The 17,126-nt window shown below is 42.0% G+C and overlaps 2 protein-coding genes across 7 annotated transcripts in view; one reads left to right on the forward strand and one right to left on the reverse strand.

Moving 5' to 3' along the window:
- The window catches only part of fam184ab (family with sequence similarity 184 member Ab), a 133,665-nt gene extending 124,540 nt beyond the window's left edge, over positions 1-9,125 (forward strand). Inside the window, exons 16-19 of one of the 3 annotated variants that reach the window (XM_042095995.1) lie at positions 1,263-1,380; positions 2,587-2,691; positions 3,939-4,195; positions 8,916-9,125. In XM_042095995.1, coding sequence (XP_041951929.1) covers positions 1,263-1,380; positions 2,587-2,691; positions 3,939-4,195; positions 8,916-8,997 — 562 coding nt within the window. In that variant the 3' untranslated portion in view covers positions 8,998-9,125. Of the gene's footprint in view, positions 1-1,262; positions 1,381-2,586; positions 2,692-3,938; positions 4,196-8,087; positions 8,445-8,915 lie in introns of those variants that run through there. The other 2 variants (XM_042095996.1, XM_042095998.1) reach the window with 2 other exon arrangements.
- A 50-nt stretch (positions 9,126-9,175) lies between these two features.
- LOC121712053 (zinc finger protein 501-like) overlaps positions 9,176-17,126 on the reverse strand; it is a 32,057-nt gene continuing 24,106 nt past the window's right edge. For all 4 annotated transcript variants that reach the window (XM_042096009.1, XM_042096014.1, XM_042096010.1 and 1 more), the window contains 2 exons: positions 11,631-12,143; positions 9,176-11,394 (listed from right to left, as the gene is read on the reverse strand). In XM_042096009.1, the coding sequence (XP_041951943.1) occupies positions 10,397-11,394; positions 11,631-12,143 (1,511 nt within the window). In that variant the 3' untranslated portion in view covers positions 9,176-10,396. The remainder of the gene's footprint in view (positions 11,395-11,630; positions 12,144-17,126) is intronic.

A 17,126-nucleotide genomic window follows, 5' to 3' on the forward strand; every position in this document is an offset into this window, starting at 1 on the left:
CGAAAAAATGTAATGCAATACAAAAACTTACCACAAAGAAACGGTTTTACTCTTCACAAACACCCAACAAACTCAGAATTAACATCAAAGAAAAAAACATCAAGTGTTTATAAAACACATCATAGGTACAGACAGAAAGATGCGTGCATTGGATAGATGAAAGAAGTTTTCAGGGCTAAGAAGTTTTTTTCTTTTAAAAATGGCTTCTAAGTCTTCTTCCCTCTTTGATTGTACACAACTCTCAGGCCTTGCTGATGGATTCATGCTTCAACAACTACAGAAAGAACATCTTCCTTTTTGACATTAAGCCACGCATCAATCCCAGCTCTTACTGGCAAAAAGTTGTAATAGCTATTGATTTCTTTGGATCCTCATTCATTTCCTGGCGATGTTAGAAGAAAAAACTATTAACGACGATACACGTGTGTAATTAAAAAGGCCCCCGGAGCCCTTTATCATGATAATTTAGCAGCCTTTTTTGTGGGAGGTGAGTGAGCAGTGTGTGTGTGTGTGTGTGAAGGAGTGTGTTGATGTGCCAACGTTGATTGGAGTGAAATGGCAGAAAGTCATCAAAGTGAAGACACTCGGCAGCGTTAAATGGGTTCTCTCTCAGGCTTAGGGGGAAAAACAGCATGTTTCACTTTGATTATGTGACATAATGTGCCTCATTTGCAAAGGTGGATCTAACAGAGGCCCTCCCAGCATAGACAAACTCCTCATTCTATGCGTTTTTAATTAAAGAAACATGCCAACGTTTTTGGAAATGTATTTATTTACCGTCTACCCCAGAGTCAGATAAGAGGATATATACCATTCTCTTCTCTGTCTGACACCGTTAGCCTAGCTTAGCATAATTGACTGGAAGTGGGTTAGACCAGTTAGCTCGATGGTGTTTTATGCCCCCAATGTTATCTTCCAGGCAGCGCTGCCACCGTCGACTTAAAGGCACCTTATCCTAAACCTAACCCTTACCCTAACCCTAACCTTAACCCATGCCTAACCATAGTGCCTTCCAGGCAGCGCTGCCTTGAAGACAACATTGCGGGCATAAAACACCAAGAAACGAACAGCTAGCCTGTAGCTCCCTTTTAGCTTGGTATCTAAATTGTCTGGATTAGCAGGTGTTTTTTGTTGTTTTCCATTGGAGCTGCCGTTTCTAATAGACCAGCAGGAGCGCCTCACTGGAGCGCCTCACTGCAGCAGGACGTGCCGGCGTTAACGGACGCTCCACTTTCTGTGCTCTCTCCCACTCTCTCCCTCAGGTTGGAAGGCACCGAGGATAAGTTCCGGAACCGCGAGAGCCGTCCAGAGGATCTGCAGATGATTGCGGAGCTGAAGGACATGGTGACGGAGCGGGAGTCGCTGGTCAAGAAGCTGGTGGTGAGTGCTCTGCTCTGCTCAGGTCATTGATGGCTACTGGACTACCAGTGTTACTATTGGCATACGTACAGTGTACAGCACATTGAAGAAGCATTTAGACCCATTGACTTCCTTCACATTTTGGTTTGTTGCAGCCTTGCAGTCGTTTGAATTAATTTTCTCTCTGTACAATCTATACTCAATACCCTATAAGACAAAGTAAATTAACTTTAATATGAACTTCATCGACAAGGAATACAAATATCACATTGACATTATTCAGACACTTTACTCAGACCTTTGGCATCGATTAGAGCCTTGAGTCTTCTTGGGTTTGACTCAACAATCTTTACACACCAGGGTTAAGGAATTTTCTGCCATTTTCTCTATAGTTCCTCTCAAACTTAGCCAGGTTGGATGGGGACAGTGGACAGCCACAAAATGTAAAATATGTGAGGGGGTCTGAATACTTTCTGTTTGTAGAATATGATAATATAGTTAGTACCATGGATATTATCACTACTGTACTACTATTGCTATAATATACTATTTACATATACTAAACTATAATGCACCACTAAACTGTAATATACTGCACTATGCTATACTATACTATACTATACTATACTATACTATTGTATCGTATAATATGGTATAGCATAGTGCAGTATATTACAGTTTAGTGGTGTATTATAGTTTAGTATATGAAAATAGTATAGCATAGTACTATACTACTACTACACCAAGTGTGAGTAAAGCGAAAATATTATAGCGTATTAGTTTTCCATAAGTTACACTATTCGTGTGAGAGAGGGAAATTGCCCCCCCCCCCACCACACACACACACACACACACACAGTCTGGTGCAGTGAGCTGGAGCTGGGCATCAGAGGGAGCAGCAACGTTGTCGCCACAGCGTGGGCTCTCCTTCACCCGGCCCTCCCAGCGGTCGCCCTTCGCTCCGCATGGATCAGCCGACCGTGCAGTTAATTCTATTGGGCCTCCTCAGTCTGGACGCTATCATTTATAATATGGTGCCAGAGAGAGCCAATGTGCCCTCAACAACAAGCATTGAAAGATGATTGGCCAAGAAATACGAGCAAGTTTTATCTGTTGTCTTCTCTTTTTTTTTTTGACATGTATGCGTGCCAAGTTGATGAATTGCCTAAGAGAGTGTAATCGCTGTCTCCTTCCTCTCCCCCCACACCCCACACCCACTGTCGACAGGATGACAAAAAGTTCTATCAGCTGGAGTTAGTGAACCGGGAGACCAACTTCAACAAAGTGTTCAACGCAAACCCCAACGTAGGCGTAATAAACCCCCTCATCAAGGTAAGATAATGGCCTGCCTCTTAGCCCCTTCTGCCTGGAGACGGAAGGCCAGTTCTGTGCACACTCAGCAGGTCTAAGTTCTCTCCTTGTTACCACACACCTAATGGACTCATAGTGAACAGAGATAGCAGCATACTAAGTCCCAGAAAGATGCAGTATATTTTTAGTGAGAGCCAGAAGAACACTCAGCCCCATCCCATCTGGAGCATGCCAATCCAGGCCATACTAACTCGACTGGCTTTTCGGAGTTATGAACTCCACCTTCATCACAAGTTGCCTTTCACGTTAACACTTGAACCTGAACGCCACCCACCTTACTTGGCTGACACAACCGTGCAGTAGACATCACGCATCAGATGACATGATGCTGCTGATAGCCCAGGATGGCCTAATAGGCATCTGTCTGATGTCTGATGAGAAATATTCACACCCCTGGAGACTGTCACCGTCTCATCTCGTGACATAGCAGCCAGTAAATGCGAGTGGTGCTATGCTGCTACGAGGTGAAACTGATTCTTTTGTTTTTTTTACGCTTTGACATCTGGTGGGTCATGTCTACGGCTCGTTGCGTCAGCCCTCAAACACAGGATTGAGACGAGGTGTCGCCATGTCCATGGGATTGCAATGTCCAAAAAAAAAAAAAAAGCCAAGACCACTCAGTGTCCCATCCCAGTGTTGCCACGGCAATCCCCTGTCTTAAGTCACACTGATCACTCTGCATGGTCAATGTATTAACTGTTGACATCATCCAAGTTCTATAACTTCCAATATTTGGTTCAGTGTTACATATATGTGTGGTGTGGTTCCTGTACATGTATGTGAGTTTACGTGTGTTTGTGTGTGTGTTTGAGTCTTCAATGTGCCTGTGTAGACATCCAGTTCTTTGCTTTCCAAGCCATTGTATGAACATTTGTTTTTTTTCAGTAGCCTACTCTTATTAACACATCTCCTTTTTGACTCATGTTATCATTTTGGTGAGTTGCTGTGAACAGTCGTGGCTGCCCACTGACATGTTTGGTGCGAGCTTGACCTTTTTCTTGACCTATAACATCAACTCATCCTCATAAGAGAGAGCGATAGAGAGATCAGTGATGTTGCTAACATAGAAACAGACTGAGAGCTATGCTGTTTAAGTCTTGCCACGTGGAGTCGCTCTCAACAACACCCCTCTCCCAACTCCTTTTTTTTTCTTCTTTTTTTTTTTCTCCTGTGTCCTCCTTCCTTCCTGCTGTCCCTTCCTCTCGTAGCAAAAGAGAAAGAATGAGAAATCGGCAAGCCGATTCAGCAGCTCCCCGAACCTGCGGGCGCTGGAGGCTACAGGGACGGGGCCCGGTGGTGGGGGTGGAGGGGGTGGGGGCGGTGGAGGAGGTGGAGGGGGGGAAAGAGGCGGAGGGCCTACCCGCCTGGAGCCCATCCCCAACTCCCCTGTCCACCAGCTCGACCTGAACTCGAGCAAGCTCCTGCCCCCGCCAACCCCCCCAAACGAGCCCAAGAAATTCACGAGGTGAGCTCCGCCTCGACCCCACCCACCCAACCCATCCCACCTACCCCACCTACCCCACTCCACTTCATGCTAGATGCTCAGTCATCAACACCTCCCACTTACACACAAATATACACACATAGAGGATCTCACATGGATACGTTTACACGCACGACTAACTCTCCTGTGGGGGCCTGGCTTAAAGATATGGATGCAAAAACAGCATTTCTGTTATTTTTGTTTTTCTCTACTAATATATATATATAATTTTTGTTTTCTTTTTGAACGTTCATACAATTTTCTGGAAGCAGCATTGGCATCCCTTCTTTTCAGCCATAAAACACTGATAAAGCAAAACTCAGGCCGATTGCTTAAGTGGTACAGAAACGAGACAACCATATCCCAGACTCACCTTGGATAAATAAGGGACAGGGAATTGTTTTTTTTTTTTTTTCGTTTTTTTTCTCACTTTTTTTGTCTTATAAGAAGAAAATGACAAAACGATCTCCGCCAAAACAGCAATTAGTGCAAATGACAGATGACCGTGGGCCTCTTCTGTCAGATAGACGGCCTAGCCGGGGACAGCTCTCCCCTGCCATTAACATTCCATCTGAGGAGGAATGGGACATTCTCTCTTCCTCTCTCTCTCCTCCTCCTCCTCCTCGAACCCTCTTGGCACCCTGCGCTGGCGTCCCGAGAGGGCAACGATCGGAGATTGATGGAGTGGGTGCTCCCTGCCAGTCTCTGGCCGCACGTTGTCAGCATATTCAAGCGCCCCCATCTCTCTCACACACACACACATACACACACACACATACACACACACACACTGCTGCCCCTGTCTACCCCAACACCCTGCCAGTTCAGTTTCTTTCTAAAAGCTTGAACAGAAGGGATGTCTCTGCTGAACTCCTTTCAAAGGGCTTATGTAGAGGACAAACACTTATGCTAGCTGGTGTATGACTCGTCCACATAACTGAAGCCTTTTTAAATGAAATATATTTATATAAATCTATGTTTTTTTTTTTTTTTTGGAAATGGCCTTGGAATGCAAAAAGGGAGCATGTTGAATGGCCACCAGCTGTCCGTTGGTCTGCTGTCTCGTGTGTGTTTCTCTCGTGTGTGTTGTCCTGGTTCATTGTGCTCATCTGTGTCTGTGCTGGAAGTTATACAACTCATTCAGGCTGCTGGGCTCGGTCATTGGAATGGCTGCTGTTAACCCTCTCATTCCCATAAACTCTACTGAATGTATATGGCTAACCTGCTCTCATTTTGGGGATACAGTGTTTTATCCTTTGTACTGTATATTGAAATGCACTTGTTGTACTTGTTGTTTTGTGGAGCTTGTAAAACTTGAAATGATGTATGTTGCTGATATATCATTTTTGTGTGGTGTGCTTTGGTGCCTGTACATATGGATGTTTGTACTGTTTGCTTGCTTGAGGCAGCATTTTGCTTTTTATCCATCAATAAAACTCCTGACGTTTCGCTTTACAAGACATGTTGTGGATTGTGTTTGCTGAATGTGTTTTTTGTTTTGTTTTGCTTTATTGTTTTTTGAGAGCACAGATCTGGCTTATCAAGTCGTATTTTCAAGGGATGACGGATTTTAAGGGGTGAAACAACAAAAAATAAATGACCCAAGGACAGACTGAAACTCAGGCCAAGTAATTTAATTTAATAGTAGTTTAATAGCTATAGTACCTCTGGGTCTGCACTGACAGACATAGCTGAATATAATACCACTACATAACTAAAACCGCTTAAAGCCAGATCTGCCGAGCTGCTCCGCTGTGTATATTTGTCTCGGACAACTCCTGTGATCTTCCCTGGGTGCTACTGCTGCTGATGCATGTGACGTTGTGTGTGCACGTGTACTGTATGTGTGCACATGTGTGTGGGTGTGTGGGTGTGTGTGCGTGTGCATTTGTACGCCGGCTGCTGCTCTTGTCCTTGCTGCATGCTGTCATGAATGTGGATCAGTTGCAGGCGCGCCGCCTTGGTCACCCTCCACCCTAACCCCCCCCCCACCACCACACACACACACACACACACACACACACATACATACACACACTACTTCACACACCCCGCCTGTCTGTCTCAACCCTTGCCAAGGTGACCTGGTTTTCTACTCGGCTGAGCAGAGACACACACACACACACAGAGACAGCCAAACCCATGGTCACAGACACAAGATGTACACAATCACAATGCACGGACATCAGCATGTGAATATAATCAGTGCATGAAGAAGCAACACATCCACACATCAACACATAAACAGTACATCTTCATAGATGTATATGTGTATATATGCACATACAGGAAACACATAGTGATTCAAGCATAGACAAAACAGGCAGAAAAACTAAGGTCCACACACACTCACACATCACACCCAAGGCTGAGGAAGAGATGTTTGTGTTTCAGAGAGCATGACAGTTGACAGAGACCTGTGTGTTGACTGCGAAATCACACATGCATTATCACCACACAACACACGAGGCAGCGTCAGCCATAGCAACACAGTGCAACCCTCTCCCAAGTCTGTGCATTTCGGTTCACAAGCCAGCATCCACAGTAATGCAGGAGCACTCCCCATCTGCTCCTTCATTGGTAAGCCACAGAGCGCTCGCAGTTCAATTACTCTGCTATAAGCACGCTTATGAAGTTCAAGCCATTCGGTCCAGCTCAGGTAGCGGCTCCTGATGATGAAAAAAAACAAAAAAAAAAACACCCGGAGAGATGCAAGCTCAATTGAGTACCAAATTGAGTTTGGTGGAAATGAAAGCATTTCTGAGGCGAGCGGGGTTTGACTGCTATGGAAATCATCTGGGCTTGAGAGAGAGAGTGAGAGAGAGAGAGAGAGAGAGAGAAAATAAGGAAAGAAAAAAACTTTGAGGCTAGCAGTGAAAGTTGTACTTCAAGAGGAACAGTCAGGAAAACCGACGATGGCAGAGAATTCTAAAAGACACAAGTACAAGCGCCATGGGGTCTCGAACAACCGAACACCGGAGCACGTCAAGACTCCTGAGCGTGGCCGTGATTTATGAAACGATAGGCGCCCCGTGCATTTCAATACATTGAAAATGGGCGAGCATTCCTCAGTCCGTGACAGGCACTTCAGCCGACGGCGGCTGCCTGTCAGAATGAAAATGGCTCCTAATGCATTCAGAAGCTTTTCTTTTTCTTTGTAGCAGAGCCTGGATGGTAATTTTGCCTGTCTTTTGTTTTCACTGCTTATAGACGACAGCATCTCCGACACTTCAGCTGATAACATTCTCATCGTAGGCCTACATCGCAGACAGACTAGTGGCACACACGCGTATGCGCAAACAAAATTACATTATAAGCCTGCAGCACATAGTCCACACTGCTATTTATCCTAAACTAAATTAAAACCCAGGAATTTTATTTGAGGATATCAAATCCTTAATCAGCCATTTGCACGGTTACCCCTGAAAAGGGTTTGCTCAAATAATAAGCAGCAGAGATGCTAGACGTGCTGTGGGTAAGGAATTCAACTTCTCAGGCACCGTGTCTGAATCCAGGTGTGGGTTAGGCTATTTAGGATTTAGAACTAGATAGGACAACTTTGGAATCTTCTCATAAACTCAGGCACAGTTTTTTTCATTGTTTTAATCCTTCATTACAGAGCCTTGCTCAAGATTGAATAAAACTCTTTGGGGACAAATGGTCTATTGGCAGGCAGGGGAACAAAATTAACCCAAGTGATCCACAGTTGAGGTTTTACACATTTTTTTAACTTCTCAAACACCTCAAAAGCCCTTAGTATGTAGTCAACTGTTCACCCCTTCCCACCTTTGGGTCAGCTCTACTGACACATGATTTATTTCAGTTTATAAGCTCTGACCAGCCTCACCCTCTCCCACTCTTCTCTGTTCTTCAGACTGGATGAACTGAGGCCCTTCTTGGGCAGGCGTCTGCCCATGACTGTGAGCGGCTGGTGGACGTTCACGAACGAGCATTGAGAGGTCGAGCGGCGTCTGACCATCTCAGTCCACCAGTAGACCAGACAGATTGAGAGAGAGAGAGATGAGAAATCAATGACACGGCTTCACACAGGGCCTCTGAAGACTTAACATTTTATACCTAATAAAAGCATTAACTCATTTCAGTGAAGTCATTTTGTGTTAGGCACTAGCAATGCAACATACAGACACAGCAGAGTTGACACACACATATTCCCTCATGTACTTGTAGGTGCACAAGAAATGTATTTGCAAGGACTTCTCACAAATGAAAAGGCACAAAATGAGACTCACAGCTGGAAGCCAGACCTCTTGAGACGCAGATGAAAAAAGAGCAGGGTGTGCTGCTGCTAGTATTTCAGAGACAAAATGAAGACGTGTACGCCTGAAGGAATTCAGGAAAATGTCCTGTAGTCACGTGCACTACGTACACTCACACAAATGCACTGACTCAAATCTTGGCTCTCACTCAGGAGTACAATCAGGAATGAGCAAAATATCTGTTAGCATGAGTATGGGTCACCTTTATGCTGTCGTGTTTAACTGCTGTTCCTGTGATTCTCTCTCTCTCTCTCTATGTCCTTTCCACCCTTCATCTCTTTCTCTTCCCTCTCTTGCATTCATCCTTCTTTTTTGCTCATCTGTTCCCTTTTCATCTTCTTATCTTTCTGTGCCCCCTTTGCATTTCTCTCCACTCCCTCCCTCTTTCTTTCTCTCTCTCTCTCTCTCCTCCCTTTTCTTCTCAGCCCTCCTGAGACAGAAGAGTCACCCCTAGCCTCCCCAGATGCCCAGCGGCAGGAGTGGTTCGCTCAGTACTTCTCTTTCTGACTTCCGCAACTCCAGAGCATGTCGAACCAAACGAAGAAAATAAACGAAAAACAAGCAAACTAAAAACAAAATGTAAACAAAAGAGAACCAACTAAAATTCCTAAAATACCAAAAAAAAAAAAAAAACAACAAATAAATGAAGAGAATTATTATTTAATGAAACATCATTACATTCATTTTTATTTATTTTTATTTATTTTTTTTCTTTGTTTTATTCACTGTGAATGGGTTTTCTTGTTTGTACAGTGATTCTAGATATGTTTTGACTTTATGTTCCTGCTATTTCTAAAGAGTGGTCCATTTGCTGCTGCATTGTAATTTGTTCAGATGAGGTATATTGTTCTCTCTCTATCTGTCTGTCTGTCTCTCTCTCTCTCTCTCTGTACCTTATAGAATGGCACCATAATGAGCGTTTGTTACAGATACATTACCAATTTTGGTAGAAATTAAAATAAAACTGTTTCTATGGTTGTCTCAACACAGATATAATGATGTCTCACCAATTTTAAAAATAAAATACATATTTTATATTTATATTATAATGGTGTATGCTCAGAAATAAATCAATATTGTGACATTTACCCATGGTGTGTCTGCCTGGCTTTCTTGAAGGGTTCACATGGTGTGTGGGGCTTGTTCTCAGCAAGTGACACGTGCAGATAATAGGACCCTTGTACTCTATAATTACTCTTCATTCTCATACAGGCTGGTTACAAAAGACTATAACCACACTTCTGTTAATTAGAGACAGGCAAAATATCCCGGCCTCAATGCAAAATGTGTGTAATGATAAGGTACAACTACAAAATATTGAATGCTGTAGGGAGTAGGCTGGTGTTATTGTGATCCTTGTGATCATAATGGATATGATTTAAACATGTCAGTGTTACACCCCAGCTTTTCCATTTAAATGATGCATTTCCACCGCTTTTTAGTAAGCCCCAGTAACACTCAAATAGACCCCACATTGGCATTAACATACTATATATATATATATATATATATATATATATATATGAGGCATGTATGTATGTACATAATCTAATTATGGACAAACTTACATGACACTACAACAGGAGAGAAACAAAATAATTTACTATTGAAAGAGGTATGGAAAAACAGGAATGGTTTGCAATGACTCCCCAGCAAAACATGAATGACTTACAATGACTCCCCAGCAAAACATGAATGGTTTAAAGTGACCCTCACAGCACACCATTCTCTTTGGGTCTGGACCAGAATGGTACTGAATCATGGCCAAACTGTTGCCAGATCTACAAGGGATCACGACCAGAGTGGTCAAATTTGCACTGGATTAGACTCGGAGCAGTGAGTAACTGCGCCAGTGTTGTTGAAGATGATGCCCTCAATTAAAACTAAACTAATTAAAAGCGCAGTGCTATGGCCTTTCCCCTGCATGATGGCATCGATGCTTCTTGAGATGATCCTTTCTGGTGAAGCTCTTGGCACACTGTGCGCAAATATATGGCCTTTCTCCTGTGTGAACACGCTGGTGTCTATTAACATCGCTTTGACGGGTGAAACCTTTTCCACACAGAGTGCAGTTATATGGCTTCCCTCCTGTATGAATGCACTGGTGTTCATTGAGTTTAGACATCGCAGTGAAACTCGCTTCACACTGAGAGCAATGGTACAGCCTCTCTCTCGTGTGCATATGTTGGTGATGTTTGAGACTACATCCTTTAGCATAACTTTTGCCACACACGGTGCAAAGGTATGGCTTCTTTCCTGTGTGAACATGGTAGTGTTGCTTGAGATGATTACTTCTAGTAAAACTCTTGCCACATATGATGCAGTGGTATGGCCTCTCTCCTGTGTGCACACGCTGGTGTTGTTTGAGACTACTCCCATCCGCAAAACTCTTGCTACACTGAGTACAATGGTATGGTTTCTCCCCTGTGTGAGTGCGTTGATGTTGTTTGAGAGTATCCTTTTTGAAGAAACTCATACCACATGTAATGCAGTCATATGGCCTTTCTCCTGTATGCCTTTGCTGATGTGTTTCGAGACGTTGCTTTCTGGTGAACGTCTTACCACACTGAGCACATAGGTGACGCCTTTCTCCTGTGTGAGTTCGCTGGTGTCTGTTGAGCGTGCTCTTGATAGGAAAACCCTTGCCACATTGAGTGCAGCGGTGTGGTCTCCCACCCATGTGGACGCGCTGGTGTGATCTGAGTTCGGCCACAACAAGGAAATTCTCGCCACATTTGAAGCAGGGGTATTGTTTCTTTATCATGTGAGCATAGCGATGCAGCTGGAACCGAGACCATAAGTGGAAGCCTTTGCCACACAGAAAACAGGAGTATCTTTTGTATTTCTCTCTGTGTGAGATAGAGGTGGATGCTGGAAACCCCAAAAAAGGAGATGGTCCTTTTCCTGTTTCATATAAACAGGGCAAACAAAATGGGTATAAGAAAAGACAGACATGTCATAGTGTTGTTTGAGATGATGCTCTTAATTCGAACTCTGACTACACTGCAATGCAGTGTTACAACTTTTCACCATGACATCGTATGCCCTAGTAAAATGTGTACAATCTTGAATGAAGTGCTACCCTCTTCTATATGAGTGCACTGACATAACTCAAGATTATTCTCTTTGGTGAAACTTACCAAATGGAGACCAGCGGTATGACCTTAATCCTGTATGAATGCGCTGATGCTCTTTTAGATGATCCCCTCGAGTGAAACTCTTGCCACAGTGACTGCAATGGTATGGCCTTTCCTCAGAGTGAATGTGCTGGTGTCGTTTGAGAAGATACCGTCTTGTAAAACCCTTGCCACACAGACCGCAGATGTGTGGCTTTTCTCCCGTATGAATGTGCTGGTGTCTCTTCAGAGATGTGGCGCTAGTGAAATTCTTGCCACACTGAGTGCAGTGGTGTTGCTTCTCTCCTCTGTGAATGTGCTGGTGTGACTTGAGTTTTCGCACATCAAAGAAACCCTTGCCACACTGGGAGCAGGAGTGTTGCTTCTTTGCTATGGGAGCACAGTGATGCAGCATAAACTGAGACCGTAAGTGGAAGCTTTTACCACACAGAGAACAGAAGTACTTCTTGGTCTTCTCTATGCATGAGATGGAGGTGGATGCTGATAATCCTGAGGCTGAAGGAGATGATCCATTTCCTGTTGTATCCAAAAAAAACACATATCACCAATAATTCTTACATAAATATTAACAATTGTCCTGTTTTATATCAGACATTTTCTGTACAGAGTTCCTGTATGAAAAAAAACACACAGTTCATCCATCTATTAATAACAGACACACACAGACACATAACACAAGATGGGAATACACAAAAATGTGTTTTTTTTCTTCAGGGCTACAGTGTCCTGGTCCTCATATTCAACACAATCAATAATTGGAACCAATCTCTGGCATGAAGCTGACCTTAATTAATGTCGGCAGAGATATCTTTTGAGTTTTGGGCTGAATGTATTAGAGAACCCTGTGTGTTGGTGTAAATGTGTGTGTGTGTGAGCAGGGCCGACACTAGCCATTTGGGTGTCCTAAGTACAAATGCTTGGTGAAGTTTACCTTACCAAGAGCCGTTTCCCACTCATCATTTCATTACGTTGAGAAAGTGTCACTTGTTGCGTTACTTTTTCACTACACAATTACATCGTTTGATCATAATTGATAGCAAACGCCAAAAAAGCGTCCTGAAAAGCAAAGCAAACTAGGCTAATAGGCTAACGTTACCTGACTATATTTCTGATGGCTAAAAGAAATAGCAAGCCCAGTTTAAGCATAATCAGAAATAGCATTGCTAGCTAGCAACCTGAGGAAGGATTGCTAGTCTTATGCACCGATTGCTAACGTTAACAGAAAACAGCAGAGTGTTGAATTGCATTATATAACCCATAATCCATATCCATATCCACAACATAAAATAACTAGCTAGCCAGCATCAATCATTTGCAACGTAACACTTGAACATGAACATGGCTAGTAGGAGCTTACGTTACAAAGTTTATTGACGGTAGTAGTAGGCCTATTACCTGGCATAAGCATAGACATCCATACACGCAAGGGCTACAAAACTATTTACATTTTTTATTTAAAACATTGTCTTAACTGCAAGTGACGCGCGAGCATCATCCCGCTGTCTCTTCTTTTACCTTTTTTCGAGGCGAAACAAAGTTGGCGAAAGTTTCACTTTATTTAAATGAGGACCATTCGAGAACTAATCAGGTCCGCGTCTTTGTGTTTGGAGGCGGGAGTTACAAAAAAGTCTGACCAAGATGGCGGAGACTACCTGAGCTGTAACACGAAAATTTGTATGTGATTAAAATGTTTCTAAACAAACATTGGCAATTGTATCAACACAAAGTGTGGTTTATATGTCACACAAACTTAGTCAGAGCACATACACCACTAAATAGACCACTATATATGTTAGTTTAAACACTCGACCTTTTTAGCTAGCTGACAGGCGAAATGCTAGTATTTTTCGGACATTGGATTGCATTGTAAACCTAGCTAGACAGCTAGGCTACATGCTGCAACATAGGTATGAAATATATTATGTCTTATTGACCTTGTTGTTTCTATGAACATGAATTGTTGTTTATAGGCTTATAGGCAACATCAACTTAGTCGAGGCATAAAGACCCCTGGATATCTTCATTAAGTATTTAAACGTTTGAACTAGCTGATTAGCCTAATTAGCTCGCTTGCCACCACTGGCTAAACACTGCAGTCAAATGGTTAGCGGTTTGGCCGTCACGCCCCCCGAGGCGAAATTTCGCTGGCCGAAAATCGTGAGGTGTTTCGCTGTGTGGAAACCCACCGTTAGTGCCTTTTCCAGGCCATGTCTAAGGTGTCTGCCAAATTTGGGATTGAGGCATAATCGAACAGACCACTGGGAGGTGGGGGAGGGGGGCTGGAGAGAGGGCCGCACAGGAGATTAACCTTTTTCTCGACTAATTTGGTCTAGGCCTATATTACTTTTGTAATGCTTTTGCATATTAACATGCTTTAGACATATTTCATTTGTTAGTTATACTAGTAGCCCCCCCCCCAGGCACTTGGTGCCCTACGCGCAGTGCATGATGTGCGTGTGCTGAGCGCCGGCATTGTGTGTGAGAGTGAGTGAGTGTGTCTGTGTGTGTGTGTGTGTTACTATTAATAAGCTAGTTAATATGACTCTGGGTTCTGGGACTGACTAGGGACCACTGACTTTTTCAGTTTCTCAGCACAAGATGTTTTAACTGTATCAAGCTTGACAGTGTGTCTGCGTGGATGTCATTGACAAATAAACAACAAAAAGATAAAACAGTTATTTCTATAATAATACATTTATTTTTATAGCGCTTTTCTAAACACTCAAAGACACTTTACAGTTTTGTTACAGGGACAAACAGACAAGGTACATAGACAAGGTTATATAACAGAGAAAAGAAAAAAACACATACTGTACTGTAGGTGCATTAGTGAGATGGGCTGAGGGGCCTGCCGCATAGTTCAAATTACAGGGGGTACTATACCCCGCAATGAAGACCCAGTACCCCCCAAAGAGACAGAAATATCAGTTTTGGGGGGATCAGATCATTTTTCTGATATTGTGGAAAAATAACCTTACAGTTAGGCTACAATACAAGTCAACTCCTATTTTCACAGTGGAGAGATGGAGAACGACTTCAACTTCTCAAGCAAGTGTCAGCATTGAATGACAAAACACTAGGTAAATTCCTCCAGTAGCCTAGGCAAAATTCGGTTTGCTACTGATGCATGGGTAAATTTAAGTTACTAGCAGACGTCTAGCTTGTTGAAAATGTATTATTTTACAACCTTCATTTATTAACATGTTTATTCTTTCATAACTCATGTCACGTCTTCATACTGTACATTGAATTACAGGCTACTTACCTAGTAAAGTGGACCTTGGTTAGTTACCAAGGTTAGTTAACAAGATAATTCTCTATTTAAATCAAGCTTTACATTGTGGTGAGGTAAAATCGATAGTCATTTCCAAGATGAACTCCATAGCCTAGGTGTCCATTCTCAATTAATCTTGAATAAATTATTGTGCCCTTCTGAAATGAGTTTGGCACAGATCCTGTTTTTATGTTATGCACAAGAGGGTCTGATATAGCTACGCCTACATAACATCAGTGAAACCTGTGGAAACATAAAAAGAGCCAAGTAGCCTAGGCTAAATAGTACATGCTAGTATTTGAATGTTGTTGTTTTTAATTGGTTAGTATTGTTTTTACATTCTATTATTTCATATTTTTAGTTTGATAAATGTAGTTTCATCTGAGAACCCTGATACTATCTCAATGAAATTAGGATTTGATTTTATTCACAGAGACACTATGATGAAAAGGAAAAGTGTATCTGTATTTGTGCATGTGTGTATATGTGACTCATTTGTAGGATACTGTAGTGTTGATGATACCCAGCTTGTTCTAGTTATCGGATTCTTGTAGGTAACCGCTCTGTAGTCCTTCTGTGGTAGTATGGTTTTTCATAGTATCCTTAATCATATTAAATATTGCTCAGATTTTACATATCTCCAAGTAATTGTGGTGATTTGACACTGACTACCATAGACTATAATGGAAAATTGGTGTCTGTTTATACAGTATATGAGAGGGTTGGGTCTTACCTCCACAGTGTTTCCCATACATTGACTTAATTGTGGCGGCCCACCACAATATCAACACTGACCACCACACAATGATTTTCCAGGTTGTACTAAATTGTGCTTAAATCTGGTTAGCATCATAACCACGCTGTGCTAAATTGTTAAAAACTGTTGCATTCAAGTTAATTCTGCAAACCAACCACCACAAATGGAATTCAATTCTCTGGGAAACACTGCTCCAGGTCTTATGAAATCTAAAAATAAACCAAATCAATATTTCATGAAATAGGCAATAGGCTTCTTGTAAAGGTATTACTAGTAATTGTAAAGTACTTTACTAGTAATTAGAATGGTGTTTCAGTGCACTTAACTTCTAACTTTTGGGAGTTGACAGTTCTCTTTTGGATATATAATAACAATGAGATATTCTGTAGCCTACGGATTATCAGTTTGTTGCATGTTTAGACCTTGTATGTGTGTTGCACATAGGGCTGTGCGATATGGGAAAAAATGAATATCCCGATACATTTTCTCAATTTCACGATATACGATACATATGTCAATATTTTGAAATCTCCTTTAAAGGACCCCATGAAACCACACTTTTACCCTTTACTGTTTTCACTACAATCCCTGCAGATTATATACCATTCTTGGTTAACTTCACAGATGGTATCCATCCAGAACATTTTATATTTTCATAGTGATTAACCACAATTGAGTTGAAATAAGACTATTTTTTATTCAAACAAAGCAGAAACAAAATTACAACAAATATAAAATAGAACTGAACAGAACTCAAAGTGCAATAAAGTGCAAACATTTTCATCGTTTTGAAAACAATGCTGCTAAGGTCATTTGACGGGCTGCTGGTGGAGGGGTTTTGGCAGGTGTACATGATGTTCTTACAGGGTATCTGCACATTTTCCAAGAGCAAATTAAAAGACTTTTAAGACCTTTTCAAGACATCTAAATAGAAAAATTAAGACTATACCACAGCAAAAAGATACATACGACAACTTAAAACTGTGTTATGCAATAGTTTTTTTTTTTTCTACTAATTTTAACCCCCACCCCATTTTGGATGTCTAAGGAAGTTACCAAATATATTTTGGCGAAAGAAAAATAATTGTGTGTGAATTACCTTCACAGCTATAAATTATGCCCAATTTTAGGGTCTGGCTCTGTCTGAGGCTGACTGTTCTTCACCTGTGTCTGTAGTAGCCTAGGCTACTTGCCAAAGGCGTGCACTGGACTGGATTCCCTTTAATATTTTTTTCAAAGTTAGACTAAGCTATTTAAATATTTTAATAGGCCTACTTTATATAATTTACTATGTGCATCTATTGTCCCATATGCAGCACAGCAAATTAAAGAGAATCCACTACTTTACATTTTGCATACCAGTTGTATCTAAACCAACCAAAGCTTGACTGAAACATTGTAAAACCATTGACGTTTTAAATTAATTCAGAGACAAGTCCTCCTCACATAATCCTGCTGAAAACAGCTG

The sequence above is a fragment of the Alosa sapidissima genome, chromosome 6, assembly GCF_018492685.1.
Source record: "Alosa sapidissima isolate fAloSap1 chromosome 6, fAloSap1.pri, whole genome shotgun sequence".
Lineage (NCBI taxonomy): Eukaryota > Metazoa > Chordata > Actinopteri > Clupeiformes > Clupeidae > Alosa > Alosa sapidissima.